The sequence below is a fragment of the Saccostrea echinata genome, unplaced genomic scaffold, assembly GCF_033153115.1.
Source record: "Saccostrea echinata isolate AGI-Se365-2 ecotype Australia unplaced genomic scaffold, CSIRO_AGI_Sech_v1 ptg000056l, whole genome shotgun sequence".
NCBI lineage: Eukaryota > Metazoa > Mollusca > Bivalvia > Ostreida > Ostreidae > Saccostrea > Saccostrea echinata.
The window spans coordinates 11,899,659-11,918,858 of NW_026889805.1; the positions used below are offsets into that span (position 1 = coordinate 11,899,659).

Here is a 19,200-nt window from a genome sequence, read left to right on the forward strand (position 1 = left end):
TAAAAAAAAAGAAAAAAAAGAAAAAAAATTAAATTTTGTCAGGATTTCTTAACTCCATGCAGGAAACGTTTAGCAGTTCTCTTGCTTATACGTACCATAGATGTTGATTGATTTAGTCAGGCAAGCTTTTTTTTAAAGCGATTACTTGGTATAACTAACATCCACTCCTCAAAGCCGCTACCTCTTAGGGGAATGTCAGTGATTAGCGGCAATTGCACTTTTATTGAGTTCAAATTAAAGCACTAAATGGAATTTATTGGCATTGTTCAATTCATGAACTGCAGAGATTATTTTCTTTCAAAACTAATAATCTGTTAATTGGGAAGTTGGTTAGGATTCTGGATCAGACTGAATTTTCAAGATTTTGAGGTTATCTTTACTTGTACCAAATGAATTTTTTCTGTACCCCCCCCCGCCCTCCCAAGTGATAAACTGGAATGATTTATAGATATATGATTGCTTTGAGACTTTAGTGATCACATACATGTACTCACATGGGTCTGAATTAGAATAAAAACTTATTTGTATTCACAATTTAAGTTCGTGTACTAATATAATATGCAAACATCACATCCCATTTCATTTCCCTTTTCCTCATGCCTTAACTCTCTCTCTACCCCCCCCCCCCCCTCCAAGGCCAACCTTTTAAGGGATTAAAAAAGGCGAAGATATCTTTAAAAAATCTATAAACAATACACATCTGTGAAGAGGGCATAAAAAACATGGACCCCTGGAAATTCCTGAGGTGGAATCAGGTGCCTAAGTGGAAGCATCCCTGTTGACCGGTCACACCCGCCGTGAGCCCCGTGTATTGGTCAGGTAGGAACATTCCGTAGTCAAATTCAGTATAGCTAGGAAAACAAATGCCTAATAATTGGTATGAAACACAATGATAGATTATATTTGCTAACAAGGTCGTTATAAGAACCATAGAATTTACGAAATGCTAAACGCGGGTGTTGAAATCCCTGCAACATCAACTTATCTGTCAGTAGCCTGCCTCAGTCTAAAAATTGGCAGTGCCGTACTCGGGGCATGTTCTTAACTATCGAATGAGTTGGGAGATGCAAACACCATATGCAGGTGATGGCGGGATATTACTACTCGTACATAAATGATGAAGGTTATACATGTAACGACGGAAAAGCTCAGCGAAGTCATCTCTTTTGTCATACAATTTAGTTGTTAGTTGGCCCTTATAGTCAGTAAAACATCCAAATATGAAACAGATGTGACAGGCTGAGAGTCTTTTACTTCAAGTTCACTTTAACAGTTTAAGGAAAAGAACTAAATTATAACTTAATCCTTTTGTCTGTATTCATCACATGTATTGTCGCTTTAGTGTATAGTGTATACAACATCGACCTGTTTAAACTAAAAGCAGTGGCCAAGGAAAAAGCTTGTCACATTTTTTCCTGAGGTTGCTATTTCCATTTTCTGATATCTGTATACTAGGCCAAGTTTTTTTTTAGGGAGGGGGCTATAAGTGCCTAATTTTCGTGGGGGGGGGGGGGGGCTAAGTGCCTAATATTTTATTAATTTCCCTTTTTTCTTTGCAAAATATTGTACAACAAGTTAAAGTTATTCAAAGAATATCTAAAAGATGTAAGAAATCTTTTTAATTCCATTTTCAAGGTTTGCTTGTCGTTTTCTACGATCAACCCTTTTTTGCCACCCCCCCCCCTTTCGTCACTTAGATACACCAATGGATATCTGAATATTTTGCCACTTGCATAAAACACCATGAATTAATAATCCATCAAACTCTTACTAAGCATCAGCTAGACACGAATAGTTTTACATGCTTTCCAGCATGCTATGAAGGTTTTCGTCTGCATTAGCCTGAGCAGGTAATCATACTAACTCTTCAGCGAATAAGGTAAAAACACTATAAGCATGTAAACAAAATTTACATTACTTTGCTTAGGGCTGCTGAAAACAGTTATGGCAAACATATTTGCAAACGTTTGGGTTGAAATATCACCACATTGCATAAATAAGGTTTCAAACTTTGTTAATGCTGACAGATACCTGGCCAAAATATGCAAAATCACCGGTACACAGATTGTTAACATGTTTGACAAGACAGCAATCCAGGGACAGTGGCATCAGATTCTAATGCTTCATAGACTTCTGGCGAAAAAGTGGAACAAGAAAGCCATTAGAAGTGACGTGTTGTCCAAATTATTGCTACAGAAATACAAGATACAAAGAGAGAATCAAAATCTGACAGCTTTCAATGAACATGCCAAAACAAAGGGCGTATTTACAGTAAATGAGCTAAACAGAGTTGAAATTTCTTACAAGTCAAAACAAAAGAAAGATGGAAGTTTGGAGGAGGAATGTGTAACTTTGTCAAATAAAAATGATCATTTATTTGAGGAATCCTGTGAAGATCAAGCAATAGCAGCATCAGTTTCAGTTCTGAACTTTCAACATGTTGATGCTAAAGACACAGATATTTCAGCAGATAACAGTGAAACACTGCAAGGTACATTTGAAGGTGTAGATAGTGTCAGTGGTGACATTGATGCAGCAGACATAATATTGCCAGCAGAAACAAAGATCAACAAACAACTGCAGAATGAAAAGACACCCAGTAACTTTAAATGTTCCCTGTGTGAGTTTAAAAGCAATCATAAGAATTCTGTCAGGGATCATGAATTACGAGTTCACTTTGCTCTACCAGAGAAATGTAAACTTTGTGAAAAAGTATTTTCTAGCCATCAACACTTAAAGAGGCATATGCTTTCTCACAAAAACTCAAAGCTAATTTGCGATGTCTGCGGAAAAATGTACAAGTCCACAAGGACTTTGAAGAAGCATAAGAAATTGCACAGCATTGGCTATGAAATACCAGAACTTGAATGCATACACTGTAAAAAATCATTCACTTCAAAGACCTCATTGGAAAATCACATAGAAACTCAGCATGCTGGGAAAAAATCAGCCTTTCTTTGTCCTACATGTGGAAAGGTATTCACTCGAAAATATTCTTTAAAGCAACACCAACTTGTTCACACAGGATCAAGACTTGTTTGTGATGTTTGTCAGAAATCTTTTTCTAGTGAATCATCCCTAAGGGACCATAGAAATATTCACACAGATTTAAAATCATACAAGTGTCAAATTTGTTCAAAAACATTTAACCAAAGGACAACATTACAAAAGCATTCAAAGATTCATTCAGCAGACAAATCATTTAAATGCTTGGAATGCGGCAGAGGTTTCACACAGAAACAGGCTCTTCAGAGACATGAGAGATCTCACAAGGGAATAAAGCCATTTACTTGTAAAATTTGCCAAAAATCATATGGTGATGCAGCAATCATAAGGAAACATCTGATTGTTGTTCATAAAATTCATAAAGATTCCATGCATTGGAAGGAAGATATAATACAAAATGAGGATGATAATTCATTTGATACAGGGTACAATACTTGTAACACAAGTCACACAGAGAGAAATGAAACACAAATACCAACATATGGTTCTTATGAGGGCAATGTCATGATTCATACAGAGAATTTAAATGAAATGCAGATTTCACTGACCACTGAACACAATACTAAACCTGTGCCAGCTCTTCCTGAAGATTTATCAATGTCTTCCCAGGAAGTTCATCAAATCCAGAGCCAAATGCACCAGCTACCACTGTCTATGTACCAGCACTCCCAAACTCTCTACAATGAACATGTGGATCCAACAGGAGTGGATCCCAGTGTTTATCCATCTCAACATGACCTAAACTCAGTATCCACCTATCCTTATCTTTCATCTGCACAGGGACAACCTGACCAAAATCTAGAAAATAACCACACCTCCACAAACCCATACCTTGCATCCACACAGCCAACATCAGCAGAAAATATGGAGGAAAATCCAGCATCCTCACACCCTTACCTCCCCACCCAACATCCCCCACCACACGATGAGGATCATTCATCTTCTCACCAGTATAATGACTCCATTCTGGACATGAGTGGCACACCAAGACCAGAGGGGCTAACATCAAAGCGTCTACCTGATGCTGATGCTGCAGAAAATTTGTCCTTGTCTACACTGTATGCCTACTACTCCAGCTTAGCTTCCCAATATTTGAACATGTCTGGATACCCTGGGTATACCCAGCCATCAGAAGAACAGCAACAGTCTCAACAAAATGTCTAAAATCAGCTGACAACCATTTCACATTATTTTGACATCATATGCATGTTGTATTTCTGTTAGTAGTTGAATTATACTATTCATCACTCATTGCTTGTGTATTGGTTTTGTATAAAAATAGAAAAGAAATAGTTAGATCTACTTAGTAGTTTAGTAAAGGAAGAACCTTGACTTTGAGGCTGATCCATTCTTTGCAGCAGGGTCAGTAAGGGGGAATAACTGTTATATGAGAAGTTAGATCAGAAAGGGTACACATTGGATATATCCTCAGTTAGTGAAATAAACTGAAAGTGCTTAGGCCATAAAAAATAATTAATAGTTTCTCAGGCCAAAAATTTCAAAATTCAATGTGGCAGGCAGGTTCTTTTTTTTCTTTTTTTTTTTTTTGAAGCAGGTGTTATACCTTTTTTTCATGTTAGTCATTCAACAAAATGATGATATCAACTGATTCTTACTTTTTTGTTCTCTTACATTAATTATAATATGTATTCAACTTTAAATAATGTTATTCCAAACAAAGTTAATTCATAAAATACCGTATTAACATAATTAACAAGAAATGTATTGTTTATCTAATTAGCATATATGAAAAGGGGAATAACTCAATTTTCTTTTTCAACTTGGAAAAATAAAAATTGAGTTATTTCCCTTTTCAATATATCAATAAAATTGATCAATGCGACAGTGTTTGACCTGATGTGGCGGTGCCTGAGAAACTATTGATTAATTTTTTTGGCCTTAAGTAAGGCAAGATAATTCTACAGTAAAGCTTTGGATACAATATGTGTTACAGTGAATCCATGTTTGTATGTACATGAAAATGATTGTAAACATTTGGTGAGAGATCTCATCCATATCACAGAATAAAAGGATGAACAACTCAGCTGCTTTAAGTTACTGTATATAGGTTTTTCTTGGGGGTTGATATGTAGAGGATTTTTCACCCCTTGTTCTTTTTGCCCTTTCACACCCGCAATCAGTTTAATCCTTTAATTTCATCCAGATACAGTTGTATTAAAGAAATGATGCTGTCTTCTTTGAATTTGCCCCATTTAAAATTCACCCACTTGCAATGAGGGTGAAAGGGAAAAAAAAACTGGAATGAAAATTTCCCTTTTCACAGTATATACTCATAGCATGTGTGTAATGAGGGATGCTTACTATTACTTATTAGTATGTCACCGACTGTCAACAAATATATCGGGTTGATCAATCCCAAAGATGGTGAGGCATAGCCGAGCCATCTATGAGATTGATCAACCAGATATATAATATTTCTGTAGACAGTAACATACCTAATAAGTGGATGGATCATAGTATGACAGATGTAAACACAAGACATGCCTGTAGCAATGTTTATCAAAAAAAGAGGGAGAAGGTGTGTGGGCTTAATTACACTCACATACACACAAACCGACAAGAAAAAAAAACTTAAACGGCAAAATTCTTGAGGGGAAGGATCTTCCTCTAAATTTTTGGCAAGTTTTTCATGCAATGTGGCACCCTTCTGCAACAAAAAGTGTGTGTGTGGGGTGGGGTTGGGGGGGGGGGGCAACGTTTGAATGATATAGAATCTACAGCAAAAGACAGTTCTTTAGACAGTGGGAGGCTCCCCTGAATCCCCTAGTACTAGGGGGCCTGCAAGAATTGATAATCAAGATGACTGAATTCAACATATTTTAATTCTGTTAATTGAGTATCCTAACATCTTGACTAGGCTAGCCTATCAAGTCTAACTTCACACAGTCAAACTTCAAAATTATCAATCTCATCTTTTAATTACTAAAATGCATCAAGTAATCTTGAAAATCTTTGGGAACCTTTTATGTTAAATATTTTATTTTTTTAATTTCATATGTTTTTTCCTATCTCCTCTGGATCGTTACCATCACTTGTGATGCACACACATCAACTCTGATGCCATTTCTTCAAAGGGCCGCTACTCTAATATCAAGACGAAAACGTTATTGAAAGGGGTTTCCTTGATAAATGATTTCTAAAATTGAAATGTTCATGCAACATGTCTGCCATATTGCCAGATATTAATTCTCACCTGCAAGACATAGAAATAAGATGGAAGTCACGTGTTGTGTTTAAACCAAAGAAAAAGCGACATTTCAATATGAGGAAAAATAAAATGTCCTCCACATACAAGTATGTTAATATCACATCACTTTTATTGCACATATTGACTCCAAGCATACAGAGAGCACATATTGACTCCAAGCATACAGAGATCACTGACTGAAAGGAATCTTGCATACTTGTAACACACACACACACACAAATATTCTCACAAATTTTAAAAGAGAAAAAAGCATTAGAAATATACATTTGTCATATTGATGTTGACCTATTTAAGTAAGAAATTCAAATTTAATCAGGTACTCATCATCTGAGACAAAAAAAGAATGTTTTTAACATGTAATGCTAGACAATAAATCTTAACTGTAAAAATAACTAATGTTAGATGATATTTTTTTTGCCAAGTGATTTGAATTCAATTGCTGCATGATTACAATAGTATTGTAAAGTTCGTAAATGGAAAATTGGTTTGATAAATATACAGTGACATTGTATATAAGGAAAAGAACCAGATATAAAAAGTATGTATACAGAATGCAATAGAAATTTCTTCATGGATTGACTGGCTCCATTTTATCTTCAGTTGTACAGTCTTTCTGTGATGTTTCCTCAGTTTTGTTCTCTGTATCATTAGAATGGGTCTGCTTTGGACCTCCTTCAGAACCACTACCCACTGAATCTGTCTGCCTTGGACCTCCTTCAGAACCACTACCCACTGTATCAGATTTACTTGGTTTCTCACCAGGGCTCCCTTCAGTGCTATCAGTCTCTGTCTCATTATTGTCAGAGTTTTGTGAAGTTGTATTAAATTCAGTTTTGTCAGATTCCTGTGTAACATGAGTTTCCTCTTCATCCACAAATATGATGTCTTCCGGGTTTGGAGGTCGAGGAAGAAAATCTTCTCCAGGCATTGCTTCTTCAAATATCCCCCTTGCCTATGGAAAGAAGTACCCCCAAACATTTAGGAATTGAAATTTTTTATTAAACTACCAGGTAGTTTACAGTGAATTCAAATTACATATAACATATAATTCTTTTTTACATATTCAACTTACATAAACATTGGTATAATCAAAAATATGATGTATTTTATAATGAAGAAGATAAATAAACATATGTAGATTAATGTTAGAGTGTTAATTACATTATCCTTGATTTTGTAAACCATACACTTACAATAGTGACTGCTTGGTCAATGTCTATTTCTGGTCCTGGTCCTGGTACCAAGGTCACATTACTAGGTATATTACTGCACTGACCTCCAGTATTTATCTTCTGTTGATAATACAAGGACCAAATTATCTGAGGTTTCTCATCTCCTGTAATTTAACATTATCATTTACTGATTTACTAATACTGTAGATCATCAAATTTTCTCAACACCTCATTTTTGTGAGATAGTAATTTGGTATTTATGAGCCAGACAGAGCATCTCATTTACTGTGAATCACTAATTTTCATGGGGGTTAATTTTCTTTTTTTTTCAAGTATGAAGAGACCAATGAATTCATATCCTCCAGAATAATGTTTCTCCTTTCACCACAAATTCAAATCTCTTCAAACCAGTTATTTTTCCTGAAATCATGAAAATTTGACCCCACAAAAATAAGTGATTTTACAGGAAATGTAAAAATAAAGTTCTTGCAAGTAAAAAGTGATTTACAGCATGCTGAAAATGCTGAAAAAGGTACATGGTCACATGTACCAAGAAATACGCATGTTCGGTATTATAACTGATACATAGAAATAACCTGAGGAATCTTCCTGGAAGAGCTTTGTGACATCAGCCTGAAGACTTTCCTCTGGTGCTTTATTGTCATCCTCAGATTCCTTTGTCAAGTGAACAACATCTGAAAGACATACATGTACATAAGAATACTAGGTACCATGCTCTCTTCTAGGAACACCAAGGCTAAAGCAATAACTCATCTGCACTAAAATGTAGACCCATACTCAGTAGAACTAGATTTGAATGTATTACTGTTTAAAGAGATACATACACAGGCTATCTGGACAAGCCATTGCTGATGCTGGTAATTCTAGAATGGTGGTGGGATGTTCTTCATCAGCTTCGTCTGGAATTCTCAACAAGGACAACTACAGAGGACAAAATAAGTCAGTGATTCTAAGCTGACAACTGCAGACGACAGTGATTCTAATCTGACAACTACAGAAGACAGTGATTCTAAGCTGACAACTACAGAAGACAGTGATTCTAATCTGACAACTACAGAAGACAGTGATTCTAAGCTGACAGTCAAGGAAGGAAAGGCCAGGAAGGTCAATGGATTTTGAAACCATTAAAAATTATTTAAGTGAAAATCTTAAAAAGTTACTTTTAATATTGTCAATAATTTCCAGACAAGTTATTTCTTTAATAAAATGGGTTTAAATTTAACAGGAAATTAAAAGTGTAAGTTACTCCATTCTTATGAAGGACTGATTTAATTTTCAATTTTTACCTGGTGTAGATCATCTGAAGGCATCATGGACTTGTCAGTTACCAGAATGCCTCGATTTACAAATCTGAAAAAAAAAAAATTGAAACATTCTAAAATAATTTTCTGTCTGCATTTGCCATTTGTAATAGTTCTGTATTTTTGCAAGATAAGGATTTGATATTATCACCTGCAGCAATGTTATACCTGTTTGAAACACTGTCAATGAATGAATCAGGAGCATAGGAATTCTCCATTACCAGGCGTCTTAAAAACAGAAATAAACATTTTATAAAATCGTAACATTTCATAAAATCATATTATCACGTTTACTCCTTTATACAGTAGATATAGCTCATAGGATATTGTTTTTAAGTCCACTGTTGTGACACTACACATGAATTTAATAACATTAAATATTGTGGATTTACATATTTAAAACAGTGTAATACATGTGTACATGTGATAGCTATGTGTAAAACATGCTATAAAAAGAATTTCCTATGGTTTGTGGTTAGATATGATTTTTAATCCAATTTGTTGTGTGTTTTTATCCCCCACACCATCGGTCAATTTTTGATAATCGGTTACTTGGACGTTTTTCCGATCGAGTACCCGGGTACTCGGTAAAAGTGTAAATACAAGTGTGTTAATTTTCTTGAACCCCGTGAAACCCCAAGGCTGTTTTTATCACGTGTATAAATGTACTATATAAACACCGATTCCAACGTAAATGATTTTTGGCACTAAATTTATTTATCAAATAAACACAAAAGACATAATTATTAGATCAAAAATTACAAATGGTTTACAGCTCTTGCTTAGAATCTCTATTTCATCAAAAGGAGGACACTCTGTTACGCAGGTTTGTGATGATTAGACTAACGAAAGAGAAGCAATGGACGTTGTTGGGATCGCTAGTCTAATATTATAGTAAGTTTAGTGTATAAGGGAGAACAATTTTATATGTTGATTGCTTCCCCCGTATACATTAACTGACTAAACTTACTACGCTGACTTTCAACATTTTTTTTAAAAATATTTAGTTATTTCTAAGCATTTCTTCACTTTTGAAGTGAGTTGCGGCATTTCTATGCATGTCCAATTTCGCTGCCGTATATTAACTAAATAATTTAAAAATGATTTGAAGATAATAGACCATCGATATTCACTGAAAACAATCACTGAAGCCATCCAAAAATTATAAGGACCACAATAGGTGAGTACAGCTGGGTCACTAATTACTGTATATACACAGCCACAGGCGATAATTGGTGTTTTAGAGGTGTAGAAGACTACACGCTATAATTACCATGATAACCGTATGCATACATGTATTTAAATTAGTTTTTGATAAGTTTTTGATAAAAATAAGTACTTTGAAATAAGAAAAAATACACATCCGAGTAACCGAGTACCATTTTTAGTATTCGATACTCAGACGTTCGATCGAGTACCCAGTTAACCGGGTACTCGTTGACATCCCTAAAAAATATATAACTCATGGGAGGTCATATACATGTATATTTCATAAGATCATGTGAATCTATAGACATAAACCCAAACTATTTTTCATTATATACAAGTGCCTTAATTTACTCTTCCTCTCATAACTAAAACATTTTAAAATCACAGCATTTGTAAACTTATGACATCAGCAAGGAAAATTTTCATTTTTAAGTCACAGCCTGCCTATAGATTTGAAAAAAAGAGGTGTTATTTCACATTTGTTAATTTCCCTTTCCAATTTTTCTATTTCTTGCCCCCCCCCCCCCCCCCCAAAAGATCAAGTTTTAGTCAGAAATACATGTACATGAAAAAAATCCACATGTGCAACTCGACTTTCAACAATTAGATACATGTACCTCGGTGCAGATTTGAAAGAAACTTGGTAAGAATGGTCATCCTTTAAATTTGTTATTTTTTTCACATACCAGTACATGCAAGATTAAGAAATTTACACAGAAATTGCTCATATCTGAACTCAGCTTTATTTCTATGCCATTAAGCCAACATGCAAGTATGAAAAAGTCTGGTAAGAAACAAAGTCATTTTTTTCAAATAATCTGATGGGCAGAATGACAAATGATGGAAATTATGATAAATTGCAAGGGCTTAAAATCTCTTTCATACTAATCTAAAAAAATATAATAACATCTAAAGATCAGTTAATATAACTTTGAAATCAGGCACAATTTGCTATGCAAGTAGTTTTTTTTCTCAAAAGTGGACATGTACAGTAGGGTAAGTCAGGGTAATTTCGACCACCGTTTAATTTCGACCACAGGAACACAACACTACACAAAGATCCACGGAAGTGTTAAGACATGTTTAATTTATTCGGAATTATAGAAAACTGTTCTTCAAATTGTGTGTCCTAGTGTAATTATTCATCGCAAATATGGCTTGATCAGTGATATAAATAATATTTTTACTATTATTTATGTCTCCAGTTTGACGTTCGAAGTCCCCGTTTTCAGTGCGCTTGATTTATCAAGGAAATGCAAGAGAGACAACTCGTACAACCTCTTTTTTAAGTTTAACCTTGTTCAACAGTCTACAGCACGAATTAAATTAAAATTGTTTTATTTTTTCTTGGAATAACTTTAAGTTGCAGAATTGTACAAATTTATCTTGGATTTCTCTCAAAATGCACAAGAAACGTCCATTTGATTGTGGTCGAAATTACCCCTACTGATTTTAAGGACGCGGGGTAAATTCGACCACTTATTCTGAAATATGTGTAAGTTGTCTTTAAGGAAGCTCTAAACACTGCACACTAAAGAGTTCTATTTGTAGGGTAGTTTTATTGAGTTAGAGTGATCTGCCCTTAGAAGAAAAATAGAATAAATGGGAATCTACAGTTGATGACACAAATTCTTATGAATTAAAGTATTCTTAATGTTATGTTCGACCAAGATTAAGTAATTGAATACATTATTTCCATTAATTTTCCTGATGCAAGTAAACAACAGTGATTTCTGTTCACAAATAGTTCATTGTCTTTGAACATTTTTTCTGCAGAAATAAGGCAGGCACCCTATGTTGAAAATGAACTAGATACACTGAATATGTGCACCTTTATATGATATATTTTTCTCAAAGTCCAAAAAGCATTTTTCATTAGTGTTTAGAGCTTCCTTAACAGCTGATTAAAACAACGCAGAGTTAGATCTTCAAAAAAAAAAAAAAAGATTATACTGTATATGTACGATATTATCTACATATAACCTTTTATATTTAAAAAAAAATATGTCAGATTTATTAACATATGCATGCCTAGCTATATACTATAGGATATTGTCCGGGCCGTTCACGAGGGTGCATCACGGATCGACGTGCGAGAGAACACGGAGTCGGCACTGGCTATGAAATAACACATGACGAGAGCAATCCAAAAGTTTCCAAACCCGTCAAATTAACAAAAGAGAGGATGCAGGCAATATTAAATGTATGTAAAAAAAAAGAAGGGTTTTTTAATTTTTTTCATTATTACGAATGCCTAAACTTTGACGGAAAAGATGGGGGCTATCAAAAAACCAACGAACCAGTCGTATTAAGATCGTATCACACAGTCCGGGTACATAAATCCAAATAGTACCTAAAATATCAGAACAACGCACCAAAAGAGCCACAACAATCTTGAAAAAAAAACCAAACAAACAAAAAAAAACAAAAACAAAACAAAACAAAACAAAACAAAAAAAAAAAAAAAAACAAAACAAAAAAAAAAAAAAAAACACTATGATGTTATACGTTATTAATGATTTGTTTGAGTTTTTTTTTCGGAGGGGGGGGGGGGGGGGGAGGAGGATTTCAGAGAACTTTTCTTCTGTAAATCTTTATTCAATTGACTTGATCGAATTTCGTAGGATCTATCTCTTTTAAGAATTAAAAAAAACACGTACAGTACGTAATATAACGCATTCCAAATGAATGTACAAATGGTAAAAATTAGTGAAGGAAAATATACGCAATTCTAATGTTATGCTCAAACCTTATACATACATATACATATATATATATATATATATATATATATATATATATATATATATATATATATATATATACAATCTGAATGATTCTATTGTGAAAAAAAAATATTTTTTGGGTTGGACATATTAAAAATCATATCAAAGAAATTATTTGTGGAATCTGAGAAAATTTTATCTATTTGCATAACTATATATCACAATTTTAAAATATAGAGTTGGCGAATTAAAAGCAGAATTTAGAATAAAGAATAAGAATTAAGATGTCTATAAGACAGCATTGAAAAACTTAAGTAACCCAAACCCAATTCTTTACTGTATGGATACTAGTACTTATACATTTTAATCTTTCTATTGAGAGAGATAGAGATAGACACACGTATTTTCTAAATAAGGCAATAGTTTCTCGGACCATAAATGTTGAATAAAACGCGACAGGTAAAGTTTACTTGCATTGCAAGAGTTATCTTTCTTTTTGATGTTTGTTGTGGTCGAAATTACCCCGAGGCCGGTCGAAATTAACCCATGCAACACGCTTACTTATTTTTAAACCAATTTATTATTTTTTATGCATTTTTAACTCCTAAAGCAGAAAAAATTGTTGAAAAAATCAATCTCAATTACTTTGAATCTTTTTTAAACTAGTACATTTGAAAACAGTCGCGATTTGTGGATTGAAAGCCACAAATCAGCAAAATTGGTCGAAATTACCCCACTCTACCTTATATATAATAAGGTTTGGATCCAATACTTGTATCTGATATTTTCTCAGACCGAGACACTCACACTATAAAAAACTTACTTGCACCTAATGTGTTTCCCTGTAGTCATGACGACACCAGTGCAGCTGGAATTGAAAAAACATACTATTGAACTCAGACTCTTAGAAATCTTTCAAAATAATGAACTGATACAATTTCTTTAACTCTAGTATAAATTATAAAATCATAAATACATACATGTACATACATATACATATCTACAAAATATAGAATTCTTGTAAATAAACAAGTATAGAACTTGGCAGTAATCATTATACTTGATGAAAAACAATGCTTATCATTCAATGGCATGGTTTTTTGATAAAATGTGAAAGCAAACTACATGTTATCACTGTTGATGACCAGTGAGGCAGCTGGGGTCCTCAGGCAGTAGACACCTCCAAACACAGCACACATCCTATCAAAAACAGTGGCAGGGTACTGTATTGTTAAGTAGACAGGGGCAGTCAAATCCATTCTATTATGCATGTAATCCTGCTTTTTCAGTTTCCTTATTTAGTAACTCTTTGTGACAAAATACAATTTCTTTATTAGCAGGTGTTAACTATATGCAAACATTTTTGGAGCATTTAAAATAAACAATTTATTTTTGATTTCACTTAAATAAGAAGACATATGAAAGGTAAATACATGTAAAATAATCTCTCTACAAAGTGTTTAATTCAATTAATTTATAGCTTGTTTTCATTTAAATGTATTTATATTGTTTATCACAAAGCTTTCTAAATTGGCAGCATCTTGTTGATTGATAGGCAGCTCACCTACAGAAACTCTGGGGCATTTCACCACTTCCATACATTGGCCAAAGAAATGCTGTGTTCCCATAGCGACCAAGAGAATGTAAAAATTTCTGTGTCCTTTTCAGACCCTAACAGAAAAAGCATATTAAATTAACTGTAATAGGTCAGTTTACCATAGATACACAGGGTTGTCCCTAAGACCCGGGAGCTGGGAAATTTCCCAACCTATAATGATGTAATCCCTAGGTTATTGTGGCATTCCTCATAAACTCCTCATTACGGGAAGAACCATAGATCCCCCACTACTTTTTAAATGTGTCCTTCTATTTCAATTCTTATATAGGGACAACCCTGGATACAAAACATTAAATATTGTAATATGTCAAGTCACAATAAATACCGGTACAAGAGATTAACAAAGTTTTAGATACAGTAAAGCAGTATATAGGAAGTACCAGATTTGTACTCTTTAGCATATCTAATATTTCTACAGTTTACTTACTTACATTTTATCTAACAATTAATCTAACAGTTCACTGATCAGTTCATCTGACAGTTTTTACAGTTTTATTTGTCAATTTATCTGACAGTTACCTTATACTCAAGTATAACTTCTAGTTCATCAGACAGTGCACACCCTATAGTTCACCTGACAGTTTACATCTGATCTGATAGGTTGACTGTTTACCTTACATCTGATGGATTATCTTACCTCTGGAGTGAGTGTTGAGTTACTTGTCATTGATATTGCATGCTGAATAAAATGGATGACATTCTTTGACAGTTTTTGGTGTTCTAGATATTCTTTGTATGGTTTCTCAATGAAATCTACATGGTAAAAATTGTAAAACATTTTGTTAATCAAAAAATGGTCTTTGACAAGTTTAACAAAAGCACACAATTTTCAAATTGTATAACATTTGTGTCATATATCAAATGTCAAATATCCAATATGTCAAACATCAACATCACTTTACTTAAAATTTCAGTTTAAAGAGGAATAGAACAACTTGCATAACACTGTATATACATTTTAAATGTTTTAAAATACTGAAATAAAAGAATTCTAGACTGAGTAAAAAAGGCCTGTAGGGAGACTGTACCTGTATAATCGTCCTGATGCTTCTCGTAATCCACACAGAAAGTCAGGAATTTCATCATCATTCTCTTCTCTATCATGGACACGTCTTTACTGCTGAAAACATCGGCTCGAGAGCATGGTACCTGCAGATATAGGGCAAAGTTAAATCTACCTGTATAACATATCACCTTTCAACAAAATGTCATAACAAATGAATTATATTCACATTCTCATAAAACTTGGGTACAGGTACATTACTCTTTGCAACAGAGAAAAAGGCATTGTACTTAATAAAATTCAATTCAATTTTCAAGCTTACTAAAATTAATCTTAAAGAAAAATAGCAGCAATCCATAAAATACCTTTCTTAAATTTCCATCTATCAGTGTGAGTATCCTGGATACTGTTTTAAACTCACAGTACTTGGCAATATCTGATGTAATGAGCAACTCAACCATACTCCCCCCACAATACAGGAGCTAAAATAAGCATACATAATATCACTTCTAAGAGCAAATAGATAAAATAGGAAGGGGGAATGAATATTAAAGAAATTAAATGGCTGGACCAGGAATCAAAACCAAGACTCTGTACCACTACTACTTGTCCAAGACTCTGTATCACTGGTTCTATATGAAGAGGTGAACACACTTACCTTAGGTGACAAGTCGAGATTAAATTTTCTCCACTCCTTTCTTAATCTTGATTCTGTCCAAAGCATGGCTTGTTCATTTGACACAGATGTCAGGTTATTGTTTTCTGATTCAGTATTAGAAGCTGGTTCCTTGCTCGTCTCTCCTTTGAGGATCTGACTGTCCAGTTTTTCTGTTTCAGTATTAGAAGCTGATTCCTTGCTCGTCTCTCCTTCGAGGATTTGACTGTCCTGTTTTTCTGATTCAGTATTTGTAGTAGAAGCTAATTCCTTGCTCGTCTCTCCTTCAGGGATTTGACTGTCCTGTTTTTCTTCTGTACCATGACTGGTCTGAAGAAGATCTTTTCCTTCCTCTGGGATATTTCCTTGATTTATTGTTTCCTTACAGCCTCCTTGATCTTCTGTAGACTCAGTTATTGCTGATGCTCCTACATTCTCAGAGTCACATGGTTCTGTATTTGCTATGGCTGTAGCCACGTTACTCTTACCTGGGTCTGAATCTGGTATTTTCACTTGACTAGAATTATCCTGATCACGATACACTGTGTTGTCCTGATTATCTGAATGGGTCACCTCTTTTTGAAATTTATCAGCAGCTTCTTCATTTGGTTCTTTCTTGACTTCAGTTTCTTGTTTTGGGTCACTAAAAATAGCTCATTTATTAAATGACTATCTCAATTGATTTTTCAGACACTTTAAATCACTCATACAAATTTGCATTATCATTATCTCCAGAAAATTAAATAATATATTTTGAAAGAGATTCACAAGCATACATACATAACTAAAAAGTTACTTCATGTTTATATTATTCATGAGAACTTCATTTTTGCATTGAGACAACTTCAAAAAAAGAAAAAAAGAAAAAAAAATTAAAACAATAATAAAGATGAAAACAATATGATTTAATAAAAGTTATTTTTATTTTTGTTTAAAAATGGGGGATCGGTAAGATAGATCTTTAATAATATACCTAATATGAAACTGAAGTTTGTGTTTACTGTAACTTTTGTCTGTTAAATGCAGATTTATCAACTGTCCCTCAACCTTAACTTCTGAAATGCCACTTCCGTCTTCAGGGGTCTGAGCAGTCTACAATGAATACAGTTATGTAATAAATTTTAGTTTATATCCTTTTTCTAATGCACACATACAGAATATGCAATATGTACCAAGTTCAACCAAAGAGTCAATAACCCAGTTAATAAAATTTATTCAGTGATTCTTTGAAAATTTTGTTTTACTAATAAAAAAGTCTCTACCTGAACCCATTCCTCGATTGACTTCAGGCTGAATGATGCCCATTGCCCACTGTAGTATGGGTTTCTAGAGATCAATGTAAAGTATGGACTTAAATAATGATCATCAGGTCATTGTGAAATAAAGGGTAATTCTAGAATTAAGCATGTTGTTACAAAATAATTAACTTCAATATATATCAACTGATAATGTAGTTAAATTATTTTGTAGCTTTACATCAGATTCTTGGTATACATGTGTCAATGTTCACTTCTTTTAGCTAAATTTAATATAGATACACTATGCATGTAATGCAGCAAGTTTAATTATCATGCATTACTCTTCATTTTCTACATGTGACATATTATCTGATATGCCATATGGCATAAGGAAAATAAAGAATTGAATTATGTTGTATGTTTTATAGTTTGAATATGTAAAAATATCACAGCATGTTTATACCTGTCAATATGTAGAACACTCTGGCCAATGCGTGCATATGCTGCAGCTAAAATGCTCTCTGGCATCCCTGTAAAATAAAAGCATATTCTGAAAAACCTTTGTGCCATTGTTATTTTTGCCCTTTTTATACTCGTTGGTCAAATTTAACTATATCTTGAAGGTAATTCAAGAAATAGCTCACAACTTTCAAGTGACTAATCGTTGGCTAGAATGTATACTGTCTAAAATAATTGCACTGTTTGTGATGCTTTCAGGCAAAATTGCATGGAACAACAGGATTTGTTATCCAAGGTTATGTGATGAAATTAAACTTGACGGAAAAGCTGTGTGATTTTCTGACTGTTCCATAAGTTCGGGATTGGTATACAGACTTTTCTCTTTTCACTGAACACTTTCTTTCTATGTATAGTATTTTGCTACAGTTAATTTTCCTTTAGATGCTGGTTGCCCCCCCCCCCCCTCCCCTTTCACACTTGTCGCGGTAAGTTCGAGCACTGGCAAATTTCAGAATTTGGACAGTTTAGGTTTTTTTTTTGGTTTGTCAGATTCTTTTTGGAAGTCCCCTCCCCCTAACTTATGAAATCATTGTTTCTGGCCTGTTTGGGGCTACAAAAGGCAATTGATTTTTGAACAAAAAGTCAAATTCTTCTTGAAGGAAATTATAAAGCAGGTCAATTCTGGAAAACAAGGTAAATAATAGATTGGCAATAATTCAGCAAAATGTGAAGTAATCATACTTATCCATGCCTCACCATACACAAGGTGGTGTACACTGTACAAATATTCACAAAAAATGGAACAACATCTTTTGTTTAAAAAGTTGTTCAATACCATGCAGCAACGTTTATTATCTTTTTATTTGAATTGCCTTTTTAATAGTTCATAGTACATATATGAACAGTCAAAAAAATTTGTGAAAAACTACTATAGCTATCTCAAGTTATATCTGGCTTAAGCAAGAGATTGTGCTTGTTCAAGTTGTTGTTTTCATACATTGTATCAGTTAAGCTAAAGCAGTTTTCATCATTTTTGGGGTATTGAATTGCAATTTGCAAAAATGGAAAGAGTCAGAGATTACATGCTTTATGGAATTTATGGTGTAAATTATAATAGGTCATTACTCATATCAATGATGACATAGTCTGGACTTGAGTAAGAGAGCTGTAATCTGATCAATAAAATATTAGCTTTAAAATGCATAATTAATCACTCAACATAATGTATTGAATTTTTAAATCATAAAGGGTCAAATACAATTTTTAAAAGGCGAAATATATAGAATACCTGTCCCAATAACCACGACATCAAATTCGTCTGGCAAATCCTCTGCCATGATGATTTGTTTACTCCTATTTCTGACCGCAGTTTCGTAAATATTAATCTGAATGTTCCTCCCTAATAAAATCAGATTTAAGTTTAATTTTGTAGCTCATGAATATAAGATATTTTTTTATGAATTGATGCTAGCTATTTATTAAATACACAGCTTACAGGTATTCTTTCACGTCATATACGAAACAATGCAAAAAGAAAGTTCAAGGACACGCCCCCTTTTGTGA

The 19,200-nt window shown here is 33.7% G+C and overlaps 3 protein-coding genes across 3 annotated transcripts in view; 2 read left to right on the forward strand and 1 right to left on the reverse strand.

Annotated features, from left to right (window-relative positions):
- LOC133173657 (TBC domain-containing protein kinase-like protein) overlaps window positions 1-19,200 on the forward strand; it is a 39,003-nt gene that overhangs the window by 2,232 nt on the left and 17,571 nt on the right. The window lies entirely within an intron of this gene.
- On the forward strand, window positions 1,942-4,697 carry LOC133172965 (zinc finger protein 91-like). The gene has a single exon (XM_061307829.1). It carries the CDS (start codon window positions 1,945-1,947, stop codon window positions 4,168-4,170), a length of 2,226 nt encoding a protein of 741 aa, XP_061163813.1. The 5' UTR covers window positions 1,942-1,944; the 3' UTR covers window positions 4,171-4,697.
- LOC133173226 (rab proteins geranylgeranyltransferase component A 2-like) lies at window positions 6,323-18,993 on the reverse strand. The gene is made up of 17 exons (XM_061308202.1): window positions 18,926-18,993; window positions 17,642-17,708; window positions 17,203-17,266; window positions 16,914-17,032; window positions 15,944-16,583; window positions 15,651-15,767; window positions 15,311-15,431; window positions 14,920-15,035; window positions 14,229-14,335; window positions 13,790-13,864; window positions 13,488-13,532; window positions 8,898-8,957; window positions 8,715-8,778; window positions 8,253-8,349; window positions 8,004-8,102; window positions 7,429-7,571; window positions 6,323-7,187 (listed from the first exon to the last, which is right to left on the reverse strand). The coding sequence occupies exons 1-17, from the start codon at window positions 18,972-18,974 to the stop codon at window positions 6,804-6,806; spliced, it is 2,367 nt and encodes a 788-aa protein (XP_061164186.1). The 5' UTR covers window positions 18,975-18,993; the 3' UTR covers window positions 6,323-6,803.